We start from the raw sequence: 20,956 nt of genomic DNA, 5'->3' as shown, positions 1-20,956 counted from the left end.
GATAGGAGGCTGAATAAGGTAAGTGCTAAAGTCCCTTCCAACACGAAGATTCTAAAATTGTGTGAAATATATAGTATTTTTGAAAAATTAACCAGCCTTTTCATAAGAATATTAATTTTCTAAAGCTGCCTTAAAAACCACTGTCTCTGTATTATTTTCCTATTCTAGAAGCAAGCCTTAAACTCTACCTTCCTCTATTTACTCTGATAAATTTACTCTTTTTCTGACCTTTTGAGAACCTTCCCGCTTTTCTTTACCTTTACCATCCATTCAGTTCTGCAGGCCCTTGTCACTTGCTCATCTGACGTGAGGCAATGTGGGATTGGGGCACCAGCTTGCCATTTAGAGGCAGGTAGCCTGTGTTTGAATTCCCTATACTACTTATTGTCTTTATTGTGATGTCATTTGCAAATTACAGTAAGTCCAACAAACAGGCTTAAACAGAAAGGACCTTTGTTGTTTGTGTCAGGGGTCGCCAAGACCACCCCCAGGTTTGCTGAGCGCCTACCAAAATTGGGGTTTCTTTAGGTAGGAGGAAGCAGATAGGCTCTTGGCTAGGCAGTCAGCCAGGTCTGCCCCACCTTCATGGACAAATCATTTATCCTCTGTGTGCCTTGGCTTCCCTATCTGTAAACCGGGCTACTTATACCCACTCTTCCTGGGATGGTTGTGGCATGATGAAAATGAAGGTAAAGGGTTAGCGGTCTGCCCCCTCCTTCCATAAAGTTGCTGCGTCTACTCACGTTTTACTTAGACTTGCTTTTCTTTGGTTGCCACTTCAGTTCAGACCCTCTCCTTGTGCCTAAGTCTCTGAAGTGGATATTGTACTCCTGTTACTTCCTGTTAACTCTTATCTGTGTCTCAGTTTTTCTAACCACTTCATAAAAACTGTCTTTAACTTGGTGTCAGCTGACCTCTTCTGCACAATAGCAGACTTCTGGTCTTTTTGAGCGTCCTACCTGAAAACCTCTTGTCCTGCTCTCCCACCACCCACTCCTCTGACTTCAGAATTTCTAATTACTCTTGGGAGACATCCCTCCCTTCTGGGGTGCCTCAGTTTAATGAATAATCTAGCTCCTCTTGTCTTTGAATCCTTTTTCGTTGGTTTGTTTGTTGAGAAATGGATATCCCTTGAGGGCGAGAACTGTGCTTTCTCAGGACTTCCCTGGCTGTCCAGTGGTTAGGACTCAGCACTTCCACTGCAGGGGGCCTGGGTTCGATCCCTGGTTGGGGAACTAAGATCCCACAAGCCATGTGGTGTGGCCAAAAAAAAAAAAAGACGAATCTAATTCAAAAGGTATTCCTGAGAAAATCTTACAGGGAACCCTGCTCTTTTAGAAGTTTGGATTTATCTATCTGCAGAGAATATTTTTAGGAAGTAGTGTGGCCGTCTACCCATTTTATCATACCACTCTGGGTAAATAGGCTAGTCACAACCAAAGGGAAATCAGGGATCTCCCTAAAGCTCAGCGTTTATGTCACTCCCCATTCATGCATTTAGCGAGTACTTACTGGTCACTCTCTGGGGATACACTGGTGAATCAGACAGCCTTGGTCCCGCCCCAGTGGGGCTCAGGATGGGTCTTCAGTCTAGCTGAGAGGACACATTCACCAGGTAATGGATAGAGTGTCATAGATGTTGTTGATCTGGCACCGCAGGTGGTGAGGGAACACCTCTTGGGGACACCTACGCTGGCCAAGGAGCCGGGGACCATTTCTTGAGAAGTGATGTGTAAGCAGAGGCTCACAGCATGCGTAGAGTTAGCCAGGAAAAGAAAGGGCTGATAAAAGTGTTTCAAACCAAGGAATAACATATTTGGGGCCTCCTTGGAGATACTCGAGAAATTCTTGTGGTCCTATGAGTGTAGAATAGGAGGAGGAGGATGACAGGAATGAGCCCAGAGACAAGGAGCTTCCTGAGATAGTCACAGTGGGTGTTGATACCAGGAACAGATGAACGCCTTCAGACGCAGTGGGAGAAAGGAGACTGTTTAATGCTAAAGGAGGTGGTAAGTGGTAGAGATGGTCCTTCGGATCAGGAGATAGTACTTCTGCTCCCAGGTAGCAGTACGAATCTCCTGATTTTCTGTGGCACCACCCATTTAATCAGGGGTGCCAGGCTCCCTGGGCCGTTCTTAGCGGGGTCTTCTCCCTGCCTGAGTGTTGTGAGTCAGCCCACCTGCCCCCTCAGCACGGGCAAGTAGCAGAGGCAAGTCTGCCCTAACTTACGGAGCATTTTCTGTGGGATGAGATTTGAAGGCCAGTTGCCCGGAGCATCCCCCACTACAACCTGCCTGAGGTCGCTTCCTGCAGCCCAGATTCTGTAGAATGTGGACTTTGAAATGATGTTTGTCTAGAAATACACCTTCATATCATAGTGCAAAAAGAGCCTTGATACAAATGTCTTTTCAGGTCTTTAGAAAAGTTAATTTTGTGTTTTCGTTTTGTCTTGTGAAGTTCGTATGTTCCGGTTTGAATTTCATTCTATATATTTGCTTATTATTAGTGAAGAGATTTATATTAGGGCTTGCCAAGATTTCTATTTATTAAAAAATCCCCCAGATTTATCATGGGATGAGTTAATCTAGGAGAGGAGGGGCTTTTTTCCTTCTTTTTTGATCAAGAGGGAAGGAGAAAATAAAGATGGGATACTTAGGGTCTAGGAAGGAAAGAAAGTAAAAAGTAGCCTTGATCTTATTGTAAAGTAGGCGGGGAGATAACTTGCTGAGATAAGTTAGAACTAGAGACTGGAGAAGGGCAAGATAAGTTTGAAACAGCTACTGGGGTGAACTGGGGACTATGCTAACAGTCTTTGAAAGCAATGAATTAAAGGCCCAGTATGGATGGCCTGTCCACTGAGAAAGTGGAGTACTGTCAGTGCTTCTCGCTCATTGTTTCAAGTCCTCATTAACAAGGAACATGCCCTACGGTTTAAGAGTCTTACAAGCACTTATTAAGGGAGAAATCACAAATACAATAACCACTGTACCGGAATGGAGCATAGACTCTTTTTTATTCTTTGCAGACTATCTATTTAACTTTGCAACTGCTGCTACAAAAAAGATAACTGAATCAGTTGCTGAAACAGCACAAACAATAAAGAAATCAGTAGAAGAAGGAAAGATAGATGACATCATTGATAAGGTACATTTAAATATCTTTTGGAAATAGAAGTTTATGAAATTCATTAGCAGCTAATATAATCGTCCCTTCTTCTTACGAACTTTATTAACCCAAGCAGGGTATCATATTCTGATAAATATCACATTCTTGGGGTTTTTTCTCTCTTTTTTGTATAATAAGTAGCTATAAGTTACCTGATTTAAATAACCTTTGTTTTTGTTTTAATATATTCTAAAATACATTGATACTTTTGGGTAATAGTAAGCTTTTCATATTGTGAGTTTAATTTTCAACTATAACCATTTCAGAATACATTTATGCCTTTGTATCATTTGGGTAAGTTTTAAAAGTCCTAGACCAATAGGAACAACCCTTTTAAGACACTAAGAGGTGAGTTTGTTCATTGTTTGCAGTGGTGGGGTACAGGCCTAGGGAATTTCATTTATGTTGGTAACTATTTGAACTAAGGAGGTCATCAGTTAAACTTTAGATAGCTTATTATTTAGATATTTTCGTTGTGTGTACTATTTGTTAGAATGAGATTTGACCTGTCTTTTATTGTTTTATGGAATAAAACAAAAATTCAGTTTTTAACTCATTTTATTTTTGCATTTGAAAAGATCATCTGTCATAAAGGCAGCTGAACACTTAGAGTTCGGAAATGTCGAAGATCCCCTCTTATTGGGGAAGGGAAGAAGTATCACTTTTTTAGTCTCTTTGTTTGAAGAAAATGAATAAAATATCTCAAATAGACTTCACAAGTCTTGAACGTAATTCTTATCTAATAATAAGCTTTTAAAAGTAATATAACTGTATGTATTTTTTAACAGACAATTATAGGAGATTTTCAGAAGGAACAGAAAAAATTTGTTGAGGAGCAGCATACCAAAAAATCAGGTATGGTACAGGTTTATACGTGACCTACTCGCCTGCCAAATTTTATTGAACACCGGTTATGTGCTAGACACCCCGCTAAGGCTCTGAGAATACAAAAATGTCTAAGTTACGCCCTCATCTTTCAGGTAGCACAAAGACTAGTGGGGACAAACCTATAAACCTTCAGGGTTTAAAGGAAGGAAGGAAATAGTTCCTGGCGGCTATGATGGTGGGTGAGGTAGCCCTTCTGGGGAGCTGGCTCTGACAGAGAAAGAGTGAGCTTTTATTTCTTATTTTATTACAGGTCCAGCACAGTGTCTGATGCACACCTAATAGGCACTTAGCAAATGTTGGCTCCCTTCCCATTCTGTTCAGAAGAAAAAACAAAAGAGCTTTCCAGGGAAGTGACAGAGGGCCGTGAAAAGTCACGGGGAGTTTGGGAACTTACTCAATACATTTCTTTACTGACAAATGCTTATTTAAATGTTTGCAGTTGCAAGATCTCAAAATGCCTGCTTTTACTGTTTGGTGGTGTGCAGACACAAAACTGGCCTCATGTATTTGAATTTGGCAAAAGTAGTGTAAAATACTTAAGTTTGTTTGAGCAGTACCACAGATTCAAACAGAACTAGTTAGTCCTGTGGTAAGTTCCCATCAGGCATTGTTGCTCCTAAGTACTCAAAAGTGGGAAGTAGCTCTTTGGGACAAATAAAGTACTGTACAGGTTAGCATAACTTAGTGATTCGTGGGAAGCACTAAAGTTGACCCTGGCTCAGAGACTTGGTATAGGAGCTCGTTGGTGCCTCTGAGATGGGAACTGTGGAAGGAGTGGGGGTGAAAGATTTGGAGGCAGGTTCACTTTTTTTTTTTTAATTGAGCGAAAGATTCTTTAAATTCTTTAGTGTTTTACAGTTTTCAAAAGTTTCACACACTTGATTTTGTATAATCCCATAATAACCCTTTTTTTACCCCCTTCTCCTATATTGCCCCTCCCCGCTCCACTGGTAACCACTAGCTTGTTCTCTCTATCTGTGAGTCTGCTTCTTTTTTGTTATATTCACTAGTTTGTTGTATTTTTTAGATTCCACATATAAGTGATCTACAGTATTTGTCTTTCTCTGTCTGACTTATTTCACTTAGCATAATGCCCTCCAAGTCCATCCATGTTGTTGCAAATGCAGAATTTCATTGTTAATGGCTGAGTAGTATTCCTGTGTGTGTGTGTGTGCATACACATATATGAGTATATATATATACACCACATCTTCTTTATCCATTCATCTGTTGATGGACATTTAGGTTGCTTCCATGTCTTGGCTACTGTAAATAGCGCTGCAATGAATATAAGGGTGCATGTATCTTTTTGAATTAGTGGTTTTGTTTTTTTCAGATATATACCCAGGAATGGAATTGCTTGAGGTGCTTATTAGACATCTGGTGAGAGGAACATGTACAAAGTCAAGGAAGGGAACAAAGGTGGCGTATCGGGAAAATCCATTCCTCAGTCGCACTAGCCACATTTTAAGTGCCTGATCACTACATAGAGCTAGTGGCTCCCATGTTGGACAGTGCAGATATAGAGCATTTCCATCACTGCAGAAAGTTCTGTTGGTCAGCACTGCTTTAAATTAATGGAATGGGGTTCAGCAGCAGTTTAGTCCTGTTTGAAGCATGGAGGAGAATTCTGTCTGCTGATGCAGATTGTTAGTCAAGTCATGTAAAAACCATGAGAGTAGGTGAGCTTCTCAGTGAAGAGCGTGTCCAGCGTGAACAGTGCTGAGTAGAGATCTCCAGTGTTGAGGGGACGGGGAAGAATGGAAGGAGTCGGCAGTTTCTGAGAGCCTGCTGGGCACTTTATATACAACATCTCCTTCAATAAAAGGAAGGATCAGCAAGGTTAAGTAATTTGCTGAAGGTTGCTCAGCTAGTAAGTGATGAAACACATCTGCCGTTAAAACCAGTGCCCATTTACTTGAGAGAGAGAACAGCTAGGAGAGAAAAGCAATGAAAGCACAGAGAGGGAAGAATTTCAAGGACAGCAAGGTCAGGTGAGTTCCATTTACAGTGACCATGAGGAAAGGCACGTGCATCACTTCCCTTAACGGTCACAGTAACTCTCTGAAGTACTTCCTATTATTTCCATTTTCCAGATAAGGAAACTGGCCTAGGGAGAAAAGAACTAAGAAATATCCATGGGATTGGGCAAGCAGGAGGTTATTGGTCACCCTAAAAAGAACCATCTTAGAGGAACAGGGAGATGGGGGGGTGTCTCCTCCATACCAGTAGCTTGGGCCTTGGGAGGACCTCATTATTCTAGGGTAAGTGGCACGAGTAGAGGCTGCCCAAGGTGAATAGACTGAAAATGGAGACCAAAATGTTAAACAGTGTAAGAAAAAAGTTTTGAAGGGGCTTTACCCTAACTTTTTAAAAAGTATGAGAATATGTTAATTTTACCTTATAATTAACAGAATTTGGATTATAATTGCCACCATTTGCTTGTTTAGGATGAGCCAAAGAATGAACCAGATGCCTGTCCATGTGTCCATCCATCCATCCATCCATCCATCCATGCAGATAACTTTTCTATCAGTTGGTACCCAATAGGATATGTCTTCCATTTGAGTTTTGAAGAATAGTAAAAGGCACTATTTCTGCAAAAATATGAGGACCCTCTGCATTTGCTGTCTTCCGTGCTGACCACCCAGCTCCACAGCCTTAGCCATGCCCTCGGCTCAGACAGTAGAGCTGCTCAGACAGTAGAGCTGCCCAGACACACACACACACACACACACACACACACACACACACACTCACTCACTCACTCACTCACTCACTCACTCACTCACTCTCTCTCAATTCCATGGGACTCGCCTCTCCAGGTGGTTACTGTTTGTCGTGTGGCATTATAATCCTGCTGAGTTGTAATCATCTCTTTCTTGTGAGCCCCAGATGATGCAGGCTGCGTGTTAGTTGCCTTTGCATCCCCAGCTTTTTGCTTCTGAAGACTTAATGGAGAATTTGGTCCCAGCCCTTTTGTTTACTGCTTCCAATTTGCCCTTTTCTTTCTTCATTTGCTTTCACTCCTGACAACCCTTTTCTCAGTTCCTAAGCCCTTATCTTGCAACCTCCTTATCACTTTGTGTCATGAATCAAGTACAGTAACTTTTTATAAAGGCTTTTTATTTGGAAATAATTTCCATGTACAGAAAAATTACAATAAAAGTAGTACAGAGAACACCCGTATACCCTCCACCTAGATTGTTATAGTCCCTTTGCCTTATCATTTACGTTCTCTGTCTCACTCTGTGTCTTTTTTTTCCATTCCATTCAGTGTGCATTTCCTAAGAAGTAGGGATATTCTCTTACATAATCACCAGTGGTACAGTTACCAGCTTTAGGAAATTTAACATTGATATAATATTCATAGTCTAATTTTGTCACTTGACCCAGCAATGTCCTTTATACATTTTCCCCCTCAGTACAGCATCCAGTCCTGGGTACAGTACTGCACTTTTTGTCATGTCCCTTAGCCTCCTATAATCTGGAACATTTTCACAGCCTTTCTTCATCTTTTATGACATTAATGTTTTTGAAGAATACTCCCCCCTCCTTTTTTTAACTAGACCATTTCTCATTTGGGCTTTGTCTGATATTTCCTCGTGATTAGATTCAGATTATTCATTCTTGGCCAGAATACTACATAGATGATGTGTCCTTCTCGGGCTATTGCGTCTGGAGGCCCACAATGGCCATCTCTCCCTCGTTAGTGATGTTGATTTTGGTCACCTGGTCAAGGCGTTGTCCAATTTTTCCATTGTATAATTTAAGGAATTTTTAAATCAAATGCATACATGCCTAAGATTCATACGTTAAGTCTGAAGATTGTGATGAGTGTTCATATTTGGAACTTATTAGTAAATTGCTAAAATGGTTATGTGGAAGCTTTCTCATTCTTTCAATCCACAGATCACAGTTTAACCCTTGTTACCTGTTTTTCTCTTTTCTTCTTTGCCATTAAAAACCTTGTAGAGGCAGCAGTACCACCATGGGTTGATAGTAATGATGAAGAAACAATTCAACAACAAATCTTGGCCCTATCAGCTGTAAGTATCTTGTGATACCCTGTATAGAAATACTTCCTTCCTATCATGACTTTATCCTTAGCAGAATGTTTTTCTTCTATACAATTTTTAAAATATTTTGAGATGTTAGGAATGTACACATCAACTTTCATCATTTTTTTTCACTGACTTTAAATTTGCTTTTTTCTTAGGTAGCTTTCTCTTATTGGAAAAGTCTAGCCTATTACACAAAATAATTCTTTCAGCCTTAAAAGGATTCTTTTATGTTATTAAGACAGTCTTTTGAGATGTGCAATCATGAAGTTTCTAGACAGCATTCTAATTGTTCTGAAAGAAATGATTGTATTCTAAATTTTCTCTTTAACTACTATATGTATTTGTCTGAAACTGAAATTGAAAGAAAGAAAATTCCATATGCTGCGCCACAAAATGTTCTCTCAGGACTTCAGAGGGAACGGAGTGACACCACCTAACAATCGTGTAGCACCTGACACTTTCAGGAAACACTTTCTCACACATTATCTCTCTTGAGCCTCGTGGTTTGCCTGTGGGGTGGGTAGGGGCTTTTACCACCACTGTACGGGTGTGGGGACTGAGACTCTCAGATATGACCCTCACTTTTTTTTTTTTCGTGGATGTCCGGTATGTGGGATCTTAGTTCCCTGACCAGGGATCAAACCCACACCCCCTGCATTGGGAGTGCAGAGTCTTAACCACTGGACCGCCAGGGAAGTCCCTGACCCTCAGTTCTTATCTGTGTCTCCACTGGGCTGTGAACTCTCAGCAGAGGCTGACTTTGGTCTCTGTCCTCAGCATCCAGCACCCCACCTGGCGTGGGACGCAGTGAATAAGGCTTTTTACTATATCAGTGGTTTTCAAGCTTTATTTTTAACCCACTCTTTTTTTTTTTCTTTTTTTTTAACTGAAGTCAGAAATGGAACCTTGGTCTAGAAAACAAACAAGTGTAAAGCTGGGCTTTTCCTCCCTTCCAGTGCCCCAGGGCACTTTAAGGTTTTCTTCTTCCCATTAGTAAATCCTTAAAGGCCTAAGCATCCAATTCCAGGTTCATTGTGGACACCATGTATTTTGTTTACCGTGTTACAGCCAGACTTGACACTGACATCACACACCGATTATTTATCCCCAGAAGGAAATTTTGACAGTGAGACTCGGTGTCATTTGAGGGTAAATGTCAGATACCAACCAAGTCCCCATAACTCCTCTGTCCCCCATACCTGTCCCTCTCCTCATCTTCTACATCTCAGAACAAAAGACTCCAGTTATCCACCAATTTTTTCTAAAGGAGTCTTTCTTGAGTCCTGCCTCCCCCCGCCCCCATCCTGACAGTGCTGTGTTCAGAGCATAGCTCTAGTCCACTTCACTGCTGTCACCATGGTCCTGGTGCTATCGTCTTCTGCCCAAGGCATCCCATCCCGACTGTTGTCCCATCCTTGCCCCTTTCCAGTACAAGTGCATCTCAGCAGCCAGAGGGGTCCATTTATGGTGAACACACTTCATGTCACTCTCCTACACAGACCCTTTTAGTGGCGTCTCATCTCTTGTAGACTAAGATCTAAACTCCGTCCGCTGGCTTCTAAGGCCCCTGGCTTTGCCCACTGCTCCCTCGTGCCCCACTGGCCTGAGTGCCAGCCCTCCAGCCACTGTTGCTTTCTGATGTGCAACTAGATCAGCTTTGTTCTGCTTTAGTACCTTGAACTTGCTGTCCCTTCTTCCTGGAACCTCACCCTGCACCATTCCACAAGATCTCAGCTTAGATGACATCTCCTAGAGGCCTTCCGTCAGCACGCTTTCAGCCCTGCACGCCCAGGTACAGCAGCGCAGAGCCCTGGCAGTCTAAACCCTTGCGTCTCTCCGCGCTCCACCGCCCGCAGCTGGAATGTAAGTGCCGTGAAGGCAGGGACTCCATCTGTGCTGTGCCCTGCTGAGCAGGTGGCGTGGAGCCCGGAGCATAGCAGGTGCCAAATGGTCATCTGCTGAATAAATGATGCAATAAACGTTGCACTCAGGCACGCCTACAAGAGAGCTTCCGAGATTTCGGCATGACCCAGAGGCTTCGAAACAGTCTTCAATCCATCCTTTATGGTGGCTGCTGAATGTGTTAAGGAATAGATTCAGTTGCTGTAATAGATCTAAAAACACAGTAGGTTAAATGAGCTGTGAGTTTCTCTCCCTCCCTCCCTCCTTCCCCTTCACAGTCAGTCCAGAGGTAGGTGGTCTCAGTAGGTGTGCTTTGCCCAACGAAGTCACTTAGAGACCTAAGTTCTTCTTGTCTTACTCCCAAGCAGCCCCTAGGACATGGTGTGCATGACTGTGTTCCAGCCTGTGGGAAGTGGGAAAGAGGTGGCTGTACCAGACCACCTGAAGGACGAGACCCGCAAACTGCACTTATCACTCAGGCACACACCCCTTTGACAACTTAGACACACAGGCACCCCTGTACTCCAGGGAGCCTGGAAATCCGGTCTCTGGCTGTGTGGCCACGTGCCCAGCTGGAACTCAGAGTTGTGATCCTGAAAGAAAGGAAGGTAGAAATGGATACTGGGAGACGGTTAGCAGTCTCTGCCAGAGTTGCCTGACATTCTCTAACTTACCAGGCACTAGTTTGGGACACTTCAGAGTGTATAGCAGAGTAACCCTTTAAGCTGTTTATATTGGAGGGCCACATAGGGCCACGTAATACATGAAAAGAAGTTGATAGTACATTTGTCATTAGAGACTTGTGAGAACTCAATTCAGCAGACCGAATTTAGTAACTGCTGTAGGCCAAGCCTTCTCCTAGGACTTGAGATAAATGAGATCCACCCTGCAGGAGCCCGTAGGCTTGCTAGAGAGCTGCTCGATGAACGCACATACAGGATTATTCCCTGGAATGAGGAATGTAATACAGGACGCTAAGGACGCGCAGCGAGAGGAACATCTCATTTATTGTGGAGCGGGAAAAGGATGGGCCCAAGGAAGCTTCCCAGAAGTGACGGCACTGGAGCTGAGTTGAGTCTTAGGAGAGTGTGTGGATGTTTGGGGGACGTGAGGCCGGGTTTGGCATTAAGGTAGGGGGTATCGCGAGCATTTGTGTTTGACTGGACTGTAGGATGCAGGTGAAGAAGTAGATAGGCAGAGGTCATGAGGATGTTATCATACCATTCTGATAAGTTTAGGTTTTATCTTTTTTTTTTTTTTTTTTTTTTTTTTTGCGGTATGCGGGCCTCTCACTGTTGTGGCCTCTCCCGCTGCGGAGCACAGGCTCCGGACGCGCAGGCTCAGCGGCCACGGCCCACGGGCCCAGCCGCTCGGCGGCATGTGGGATCTTCCCGGACCGGGGCACGAACCCGCGTCCCCTGCATCGGCAGGCGGACTCTCAACCACTGCGCCACCAGGGAAGCTGTAGGTTTTATCTTAAAGGCAGCAAGGAGTCATTGAAGGATTGTAATCATAGGTAAAATATGTTTTTCTTGGGATGGGAGAAATGGGACTGGAGACAGGTGCCCATTAGGAGGCCGGTGTAGAAACCCAGGTGAAACATGATTGGGACAACTTCAGGCTTTGAAATGTTTATTTTGGAAGGTAAAATAACTAAAAGCCATTGAGGGGGAATTCCCTGGCGGTCCAGTGGTTAGGACTCCACGCTTTCACTGCCGAGGGCCCGGGTTTGATCCCTGGTTGGGGAACTAAGATCCCACAAGCTGTGTGGCACAGCCAAAAAATAATAATAATAAAATAAAATCCATTTAGGCTCAGAATTGTTCTTGCCTTATTAATGTAGGAATTATCAGAAACCAAAAATATTGTTAAAATCCAATATGAGCAAAATGAGATGACACTGCCGCTATTAGTGCAGTATAAACTGCTGCCGTCTGCTGGAGGAGAGTTTGGGCGATCTGTGGCAAAATCATCATACTGTTGCATTAGAAAGCCCACTTCCAGGAATTCAGTCTAAAAAGGTCACTTTAGAAGGGAATAAAAAGTGTAAAGTGATGTTACTTGCACGGTTCTCTATAAGGAAAGATTAGAACCAATCTAAATGACTACTGAAGTGGGCCTGGTTAAGTAAATTATGGCTCATTCAGGGTAGACATAGCTACATTGGAGATGGAAAGACGTTCACGACTCTTGAGTGGAAAGGAAAAACAGATGTTGTATTCACACAGACACGTGCGTGTTTGCAGAGAGACACGCATCCGGGAGGGTGTTTGAGGAAATATCTTACTACGGTTGTCTGTGGGTATTGGGATTTTTGACTGTGTTTTTCTTTGGTGTTCTGAATTTTCAAAAAATGGATGTGTATCATATTTACAAACAAAAAAGCTGTTTAAGAAAAAAAAAGAAACCGAATAACAGCAATCAGTCTTAATTGTTTGAGTGATCCAAAACAACAGCCTTTTGCCTTGATTATGCTCAGTCTGTGGGAAACGGGGTGGTTTGGAGACATTCCTTTATATGTTAATCAGTGTGAGTCCTGCTCCATCTCAGGAGTTCAAAACCGTCCTCGTTCCCTAGGAAATTTGCCTAATCCAGGAAAGCTTTGTTTGCCCTTGGATCTTTCATTTTGTTTACTTCTTGACTAACTGAAGAGAACTGGTCCAAGAGAAACATGGACTCTGTCAGAGCTCTTCCAGGTTGGGCATAGTAGGTACTGGTGCGCTGGAGGTTCACAGTGCTGCCCACTCAGAATGTCCACATTATGTACTGACCATGCAGTCATGGGCCATATGAGGGTCTTCTGTGATGGGGATGTTTTCTCTAACACAGTCTTGGGTTGGATTTCTTTTTTTTTTTTTTTTCTTTTGGCCACTCTGCACAGCTTGTGGGATCTTAGTTCCCCAGCCAGGGATTGAACTCAGGCCCCACAAGCACCGAGTCCTAACCACTGGACCGCCAGGGAATTCCTGGATTTCTTTTTAATGAGACTCCAGTTTTAATATATTAATGATAAAATGTTTGTATGACGCATTTTATTTTGTCACTGTGTTGACTGTACCTCTTAATGGATTGTGAATTCACTAACCCTTAGTTTAAGGTATCTTAACCTAAGCCTGAGTGCAGCAGCATGAAGAATAATTCACTTGGGACTTCCCTGGTGGCACAGTGGTTGAGAATCCGCCTGCCAATGCAGGGGACACAGGTTTGAGCCCTGGTCTGGGAAGATCCCACACGCCACGGAGCAACTAAGCCTGTGCACCACAACTACTGAGTCTGCGCTCTGGAGCCCGTGAGCCACAACTACTGAGCCTGGGCACCTAGAGCCCATGCTCCGCAACAAGAGAAGCCACCACAAGGAGAAGCCCGTGAGCTGCAACAAAGAGTAGCCCCCGCTCACCGCAACTAGAGAATGCCCGCCCGCAGCAACGAAGACCCAACGCAGCCAAAAATAGTAGCTCTATTTTTAGTTTTTTGAGAAACCTCCATACTGTTTTCCACAGTGGCTGCACCAATTTACATTCCCATCAGCAGTGTACGAGGGTTCCCTTTTTTCCATATCCTTTCCAATGTTATTTGTGGTCATTTTGATGAAAGCTATTCTGACAGGTGTGAGTTGATATCTCATTGTGATTTTGATTTGCATTTCTCTGATGATTAGCAATAATGAGCATCTTTTCATGTGCCTGTTGGCCATCTCTATGTCTTCTTTGGAAAAATGTCTATTCAGGTCTTCTGCCCATTTTTTAATATATTGCAAATATTTTCTCCCATTCAGTAGGTTGTCTTTTCATTTTGTGAATGGTTTTCTTTGCTGTGCAAAAGCTTTTAAGTTTAATTAGGTCCCATTTATTTTTGCTCCTGTTTCCTTTGCCTTAGGAGACAGATCCAAAAGTATTGCTGTGGTTTATGTCAAAGACTATTCTGCCTGTGTTCTCTTCTAGGAGTTTTAGGGTTTAATGGTCTTACATTTAGGTCTTTAATCCATTTTGAGTTTATTGTTGTATATGGTATGAGGAAATATTCTAATTTCATTCTTTTACATGTAACTATCCATTTTTCCTAGCACCATTTATTTATTGATTGATTGATTTTTGGCTGCGTTGGGTCTTCATTGCTGTGCGCGGGCTCTCTCTAGTTGTGGTGAGCAGGGGCCAGTCTTCGTTGCGGTGCACGAGCCTCTCACTGCGGTGGCTTCTTTTTGTTGCTGAGCACGGGCTCTAGGCGCGTGGGCCTCAGCAGTTGCAGCGCACAGGCTCAGTAGTTGTGGCTTGTGGGCTCTAGAGCTCAGGCTCAGTAGTTGCGGCGCATGGGCTTAGTTGCTCCATGGAATGTGGGATCTTCCCAGACCAGGGCTCGAACCCATGTCCCCTGTGTTGGCAGGTGGATTCTTAACCACTGCACTACCAGGGAAGTCCCCCCGGCACCATTTATTGAAGAGACTGTCTTTTCCAATTGTATATTCTTGCCTCCTTTGTCATAGATTAATTGACCATAAGTGCATGGGTTTATTTCTGGGTTCTCTATTCTGTTCCATTGATCTAGATGTCTGTTTTTGTACCAGTACCATACTGTTTTGATGACTGTAGCTTTGTAATATGGTCTAAAGTCAGGGAGCATGAGCCAGCTCTATTCTTCTTTCTCAAGATTGCTTTGGCCATTTAGGGTCTTTTGTGTTTCTGTACAAATTTTAGAATTATTTGTTCTAGTTGTGCAGAAAATGCCATTGGTATTTTGATAGGGATTGCATTAAATCTGTAGATTGCCTTGGGTAGTATGGTTATTTTAACAATATTAATTCTTCTAATCCATGAACATGGTATATCTTTCCATCTGTGTCGTTTTCAGTTTCTTTCATCATTGTCTTATAGTTTTCCAAGTACAGGTCTTTTACCTCCTTAGTTATTAGATTTGTTCCTAGGTATTTCTTTCATTTTGATGTGATGGTAAATGGGATTGTTTTCTTAATTTCTCCTTCTGATATTTCATTGTTAGTGTATAGAAATGCAACAGATTTCTGTATATTAATTTTGTATCCTGCAACTTTACCAGATTCATTGATGAGCTCTAGTAGTTTTTTGGTGGCATCTTTAGGATTTTCTATGTATAGTATCATGTCATCTGCCAACAGTGACAGTTTTACTTCTTCCTTTCCAATTTGGATTCCTTTCATTTCTTTTTCATGTCTGATTGGCAAGAAATGCCCTGGGAATGCAATGGTGACTGAGAAAGACTCAGTGACACTTCTCCGCAGATCATGGCCAGGCAGGGGAAAGTCTCATTGTTGGTTCCCTTGCCGAGCCTTGGCTGAACACTTGCCACCCTGCCCAAAGGGCTGTTTGCGGCTCAGTAGCCGTGGGCCAGGTGGCTTCCCCCAGAGGACTCCTCAGCCTCGGGCCTGGCTATAGGCCTCCCACGGTGCTCTCTCCAGTTGAAACTGTTAAAGAATATATGAAAGGATTGGTCATTCTCCACTCTCTCTAAGGCAAGCAGGTTAAGGACAGCTCAGTGTACTTTGCAGCTGAAGCATTTAGGAGACTTCAGTGTGTCAGATCACTGATGTGTTATTACTTATTAATTGCAGTCTACGGTTTTCCCCATGTTTTTCCTCTTTTTTTGAAAGGACAAGAGGAACTTCCTTCGTGACCCTCCAGCCGGCGTGCAGTTTAACTTTGACTTTGATCAGATGTACCCTGTCGCCCTGGTCATGCTCCAAGAGGACGAGCTCCTGAGCAGGATGAGATTTGCCCTTGTTCCTAAACTGTAAGCAGTGGGCTCTCGAGCCAGAGTGGCATGTATGGCCCTGGTCATGTACCGGGTATCGGAGAAGAAGCATGGGATGGGGGCCAGGATGCTCTCAGACGCTCTTTGTGAAAAGGGGCTCTGCGGCCCTTCAGCAGCACCCTCCCAACCCCACCCCCCACGTAGGGTGCCATAGAATCAAAACTCAGGGTGGACTTTTTGGGGAATTTTGGGGTCCAGATGATATGTGCTCTTCTTCCCCAGTTAGAAGGTAGAACAAATTTTCCTATAAAAACAGCAGAAGTGCCCATGCCCTCCTGAATAAAATTAAGGTCTCCTGAGGCCCATCAGGACCTGGCCGCTGCCTTTTCTCCACTCAGGCTCTGCTCTCTGGCAGCAGCAGTCTTGTTCTGCTTCCCACCCGAGGCTTCTCCCTCTGCAGATCTCTGCTTGTCCATTAAGCTTCAGCACATGCATCCTGACTTCTGTGACATGACCATCAGCAGAGGCCACCTCCCTTCCCCTCTGCCACCATGGGTTCTTCCTCACCTTTTCTAATTCCAGTGCCTTCTTTTGAATCTGCCCCATTTTTAAAGTCAGCGGTCTTTGGTGTTCCGTGACTGTTCCTGTTTTATGACTCTCTCTTCTTGTTGTATGATGTTGTATTACTGTTCTCTGAGGACATGAAGTCTGGCTTTCTTGAGATACCCTTTTTGCTATGCTCTTTCCCTGCATCTTGGATTTGGGCTGGCTCTGTGGTTCATGCTGCAGGCTTTTCTTACCCGTCCTTTGGGACTGTGTGCTCACCAGGGCCATTTGGGCAGAGCAGCTCAGTAGCCCTGGGCCGGGTGGCTTCCCCTAGAGGACTCCTCGGCCTCTAGCCTGGCTGTAGGCCAAACAGTGGGGAGAGCCTGAGCCCTGCAGCTTCAGTACAGCCATGTGCCCCCGTTCTCAGCTGTACCAACTGTCCCTGAGTGCAGAGTCCTGGGCTCCCGGTCTCTGCTGTGCGGGAGTTCAGTCCCTGGCTGTCTCACCGCTCCTTGGGGCCTCGGCACCAGCCTTCAGAGCCGCCCAGTGCCTCCTGCCTCCACGGGCTGCCTTTGAGAGAAGAGTGGCAAAGCTCTGGGGTCAGATGCGCTCCCGCAACTCGAAAACCATTCGAATCACCCCAAGCCGCACGTTGGGCTCTGCCGGTTTCTCAGGACTGTCCAGAGGCCCTGAGGCACTCAGATGTGTGGCCTGGGGTGCTCGTGGCAGGCATGTAGTTTTGGTTATTGCCAATTCTGTATTCCCTCTCGCTGCTGCCAGTAATTTTAGATTTCTTTTAAGCTTTGGAGAATTGATATTTGGCAAATAGTATTTTTGTTTTGTCACCAGCTACAAAAACTGCCCATTGAGTAATATAATTCCAGTTTCCTACTGCTTATTCTGTTAGGGAAGATTTAGAAATTAGGGTTATTTTTTATGAGTCTTTATCTGTTAGGAATATTTACTGAAGTATTTATGGATGAAAGGACATGATGCCTGGCATTGCCTTAAAATATTCCAACCCCACCCAAAGAAAAGCATTTATGCAGGGGAGAGGGGCATAGGTTTTGAAACGTGGTTGGCAGAATGCTGGTAAGTGTTGAAGTTAGGTCACAGGTACATGAGGGTTCATTGTTCTAGTTTCTCTACTTTTGTTGAAATTTCCATATTAAAACAAAACAAAAATGAGCCATCACATACAAATATAAGACTTCTGGACTTTTCCTTCCGGACATACAGAAGTACAACCTGTATCATTTGGGACATTTTTTCTTTTTTTTCTTTTTTAATTAATTAATTTATTTATTTTTGGCTGTATTGGGTCTTCGTTGCTGCATACGGGCTTTCTCTAGTTGTGGCAAGTGGGGGCTACTCTTCCTTGCGGTGTGCAGGCTTCTCATTGCGGTGGCTTCTCTTGTTGCAGAGCACGGTCTCTAGGCATGGGCTTCAGTAGTTTTGGCACGTGGGCTCGGTAGTTGTGGCTCATGGGTTCTAGAGCATAGGCTCAGTAGTTGTGGCGCACGGGGTTAGCTGCTCCACGGCATGTGGGATATTCCAGGACTAGGGCTCGAACCCGTGTCCCATGCACTGGCAGGCAGATTCTTAACCATTGAGCCACCAGGGAAGCCTTGGGACACTTTTTCTGAGTAGAAGCCATCATTAACCAGGAACAATTTAGAAAACAAAACAAACACTTGCTCTGTATTTCAAAATGCCTTTTAGTGTGTTAGCACTTCCCTGTGACAGCAGTGCTAGCACCAGACAAGGCCCTGCTGGTGTCACAGGGGCACCCTCTGAGGCCTTCCCACTGATGACAGTAGGGAAGTCACAAGTCTTTCCAACCTCAAGCTGTGACGTGCCCATTGTTTCCCAGAAGGTGTTCACAGCATACGAATACTTTAAAATAGTCCATGAAGGTATATGTGGTCAGATTAACGTTTGGGCGTTGCTACAGCCGATGGATTTCTTTATCATAGGACTTCTCAGAACCTTTAGTGTGTCATCTGCTTTGTGACTCTCTCCGTAGGGCAACCGAATATCTCTGCAGTGTGCCTGTGATCGCTTCCTCTTACATCAAGAGGGAGAGACTCTGGAAAAGAAAACAGTCCAGATGTTATTAAGAGAGCAGACATTGCCCTTGATCACTGTAGAGAGATAGTATTCCTGTTTTATTTTGGACATTTCATAGAGGTCAGAATTAAAACTGACCTTGAGGGCTTCCCTGGTGGTGCAGTGGTTAAGAATCCGCCTGCCAATGCAAAGGACACGGGTTCGAGCCCTGGTCTGGGAAGATCCCACATGCAGTGGAGCAACTAAGCCTGTGCATCACAACTACTGAGCCTGCACTCTAGAGCCTGCGAGCCACAACTACTGAGCCCTCATGCCACAGCTACTGCGTGCCTAGAGCCCATGCTCCGCAACAAGAGAGGCCACTGCAATGAGAAGCCCACGCACTGCAATGAAGAGTAACCCCCACTGTCCGCAACTAGAGAAAGCCTGCACACAGCAACAAAGGCTCAATGCAGCCAAAAATTAATTAATTAATTAATTATTTTTAAAAAACCTGACCTTGAAAATATTCAGGCAGCTCACTACCTCCTGGGAAGGCTAATCTCAGTTTTGTATAGCTGTGATGTTAGGGTTTAAGACCCTTGAACGTATGTGGGTAAACAGTCAATCCTAGTTCCTTCATTTGGTCCCCAGGTGTCCTAGTCTCTGTACCCCGTCACCATCCAGGGCATTAACCTGTGAAAGTGAGTTCCCCTAAGTGAATATGATGTGCTGTCTCATTGCAGAACAGCACACCGTAGTGTGTCATGTTGCTTTTTTTTTTTTTTTTTCGGTACGCGGGCCTCTCACCGTTCTGACCTCTCCCGTTGCGGAGCACAGGCTCCGGACGCACAGGCTCAGCGGCCATGGCTCACGGGCCCAGCCGCCCCGCGGCATGTGGGATCTTCCCGGACCGGGGCACGAACCTGTGTCTCCTGCATCAGCAGGCGGACTCTCGACCACTGCGCCACCAGGGAGGCCCTGTCATGTTGCTTTTTAATGCAGCCTAAGATTTCCTTAGCTCTTCCAGCAGCTGCAGTGTACTACTGTTTGCACAACTAAACTTGTGGTCATCTTTGACCCTTTATGAACCATTGTTAAGTCAGGTCTTCCTCCTGTGATCTACTTCCAAGAGAAAAAGACAGTTATGGGAATTCCCTGACAGTCCAGTGGTTAGGACTCAGCACTTTCACTACCTGCGTTCAATCCCTGGTCAGGGAACTAAGATCCCAAAAGCCATGGCGCAGCCAAAAGAAAGAAAGAAAAAGACAGTTATGAGGCCTCATGATTATGGGAAGTGCTGCTGGGCACATAGTAAGAACTTAACAAGTAAGAGGTCATTTTTCCTGTGACCATCTGTTTTGGCCGACAACTTGTCTTATTCATCCCTGAATCCCCCCAGTACCTAGCATAAGGCCTGATGCATGTGGCATTCGGTAAATATTGGTGGAATTAATGAAAGAAAAGATGAGTTGTGTCTAGCTGCCTATCGTCTTGTTACCTGACCTAGCTTGTGTAGATAATCGTGCATTTTGCTTCCGTCACTTAGAAAGCTAGCTCCCTGACCCAGCTTCACCATTCTTAGATGTGACAACAACGTGTTCTGATGTCCTGTCTAAGGCCAGCCCTGTCCTCATTCACAAACCTGAGTCTCAGTATTTTTTTTCTGTTCTCACTGGTTTTCTTCTACTCCTTCAAAGTCTTTTTCTGTCATGCTTTCTTTCTCAACTTTCTCGACTTTCCCTTCCATTCTAAGAACCTGCATCCCTTCTATTAAACCAGGGGGTAGAGAGGCATTCTCCTACCCTTTTGTCCTCTCTACTAGCAAAGCATTTTTAGAACATAAAATGAGGCACAAAAAAAAAATCCACACGTCCTCCGCAGGTCACCAAAGCCGTTCCTTGGCTGTCCTTGTTTTGTATTGTTGTTGTTGTTTTGGGAGGGGGGTGTTTTTTGTTGAGTCATGTTTTGTCTTCCACCTTGGAGATTTTTACTTAATTACTCTGAGGTGAGCACAGTCATCAGTGTTTTTTTTTTATTATTTTGAAACAATCACAAACTTATGGAATGGTGGCAAGTACAGTATAAAGAACTTTTTTAATGAATCCTTTGAGATCTGATACCCCATCACCCCTGAAGCTTTAGTGTGTATTTCCTACAAACAAAGATTTCCTACATAATCAGAATGTAACCATCCCAATCAGGAAATGGTCACTTAATGCCTTATTACTGTCTAATTCTCAGACCCTATTCAGGTTTTACCATTTGTCCCAATAATATCCCTTTTAGCAAAAGGATCCACTTCAGAGTCACATGTTGCATTTACAGTAGTTTTAGTGTCTCATCATTCTCCTTGAGTCTGTTGCATCCTGTCAGGTGGCACGTATTGCCATTTTGTTCCACTACTGTCCACACTTTGGTCACTTGATGAAAGTGGTGTCTGCCAGCCTTCTTAACTATAAAGTTACTCCTTTCCTCTATGAAATTAATAACTATTTTCTGGGGAGGTACTTTGAAGTTCTGTGAATATCTCATTTCTCCTCAAATTTTCCATGTATTCATGTATTTACGTATATCTCTGTGGACTCATGGTCCTGTTTTATGCAATGGTTATAATCCAC

General features: G+C 43.9%; 1 protein-coding gene across 3 annotated transcripts in view; it reads left to right on the top strand.

The window, feature by feature from the left end:
* Nucleotides 1-20,956, top strand: part of SYAP1 (synapse associated protein 1) — a 31,472-nt gene that overhangs the window by 3,920 nt on the left and 6,596 nt on the right. The window contains exons 2-5 of one of the 3 annotated variants that reach the window (XM_060137147.1): nucleotides 3,026-3,144; nucleotides 3,954-4,020; nucleotides 8,029-8,102; nucleotides 15,640-15,779. In XM_060137147.1, the coding sequence (XP_059993130.1) occupies nucleotides 3,026-3,144; nucleotides 3,954-4,020; nucleotides 8,029-8,102; nucleotides 15,640-15,779 (400 nt within the window). The remainder of the gene's footprint in view (nucleotides 1-3,025; nucleotides 3,145-3,953; nucleotides 4,021-8,028; nucleotides 8,103-15,639; nucleotides 15,780-20,956) is intronic. The other 2 variants (XM_060137149.1, XM_060137148.1) reach the window with 2 other exon arrangements.

Source organism: Lagenorhynchus albirostris, chromosome X (assembly GCF_949774975.1).
Source record: "Lagenorhynchus albirostris chromosome X, mLagAlb1.1, whole genome shotgun sequence".
NCBI classification, from domain to species: domain Eukaryota; kingdom Metazoa; phylum Chordata; class Mammalia; order Artiodactyla; family Delphinidae; genus Lagenorhynchus; species Lagenorhynchus albirostris.
Note: the sequence above shows the minus strand (reverse complement) of the source record. Positions and strands in the feature narration are given on the sequence as shown.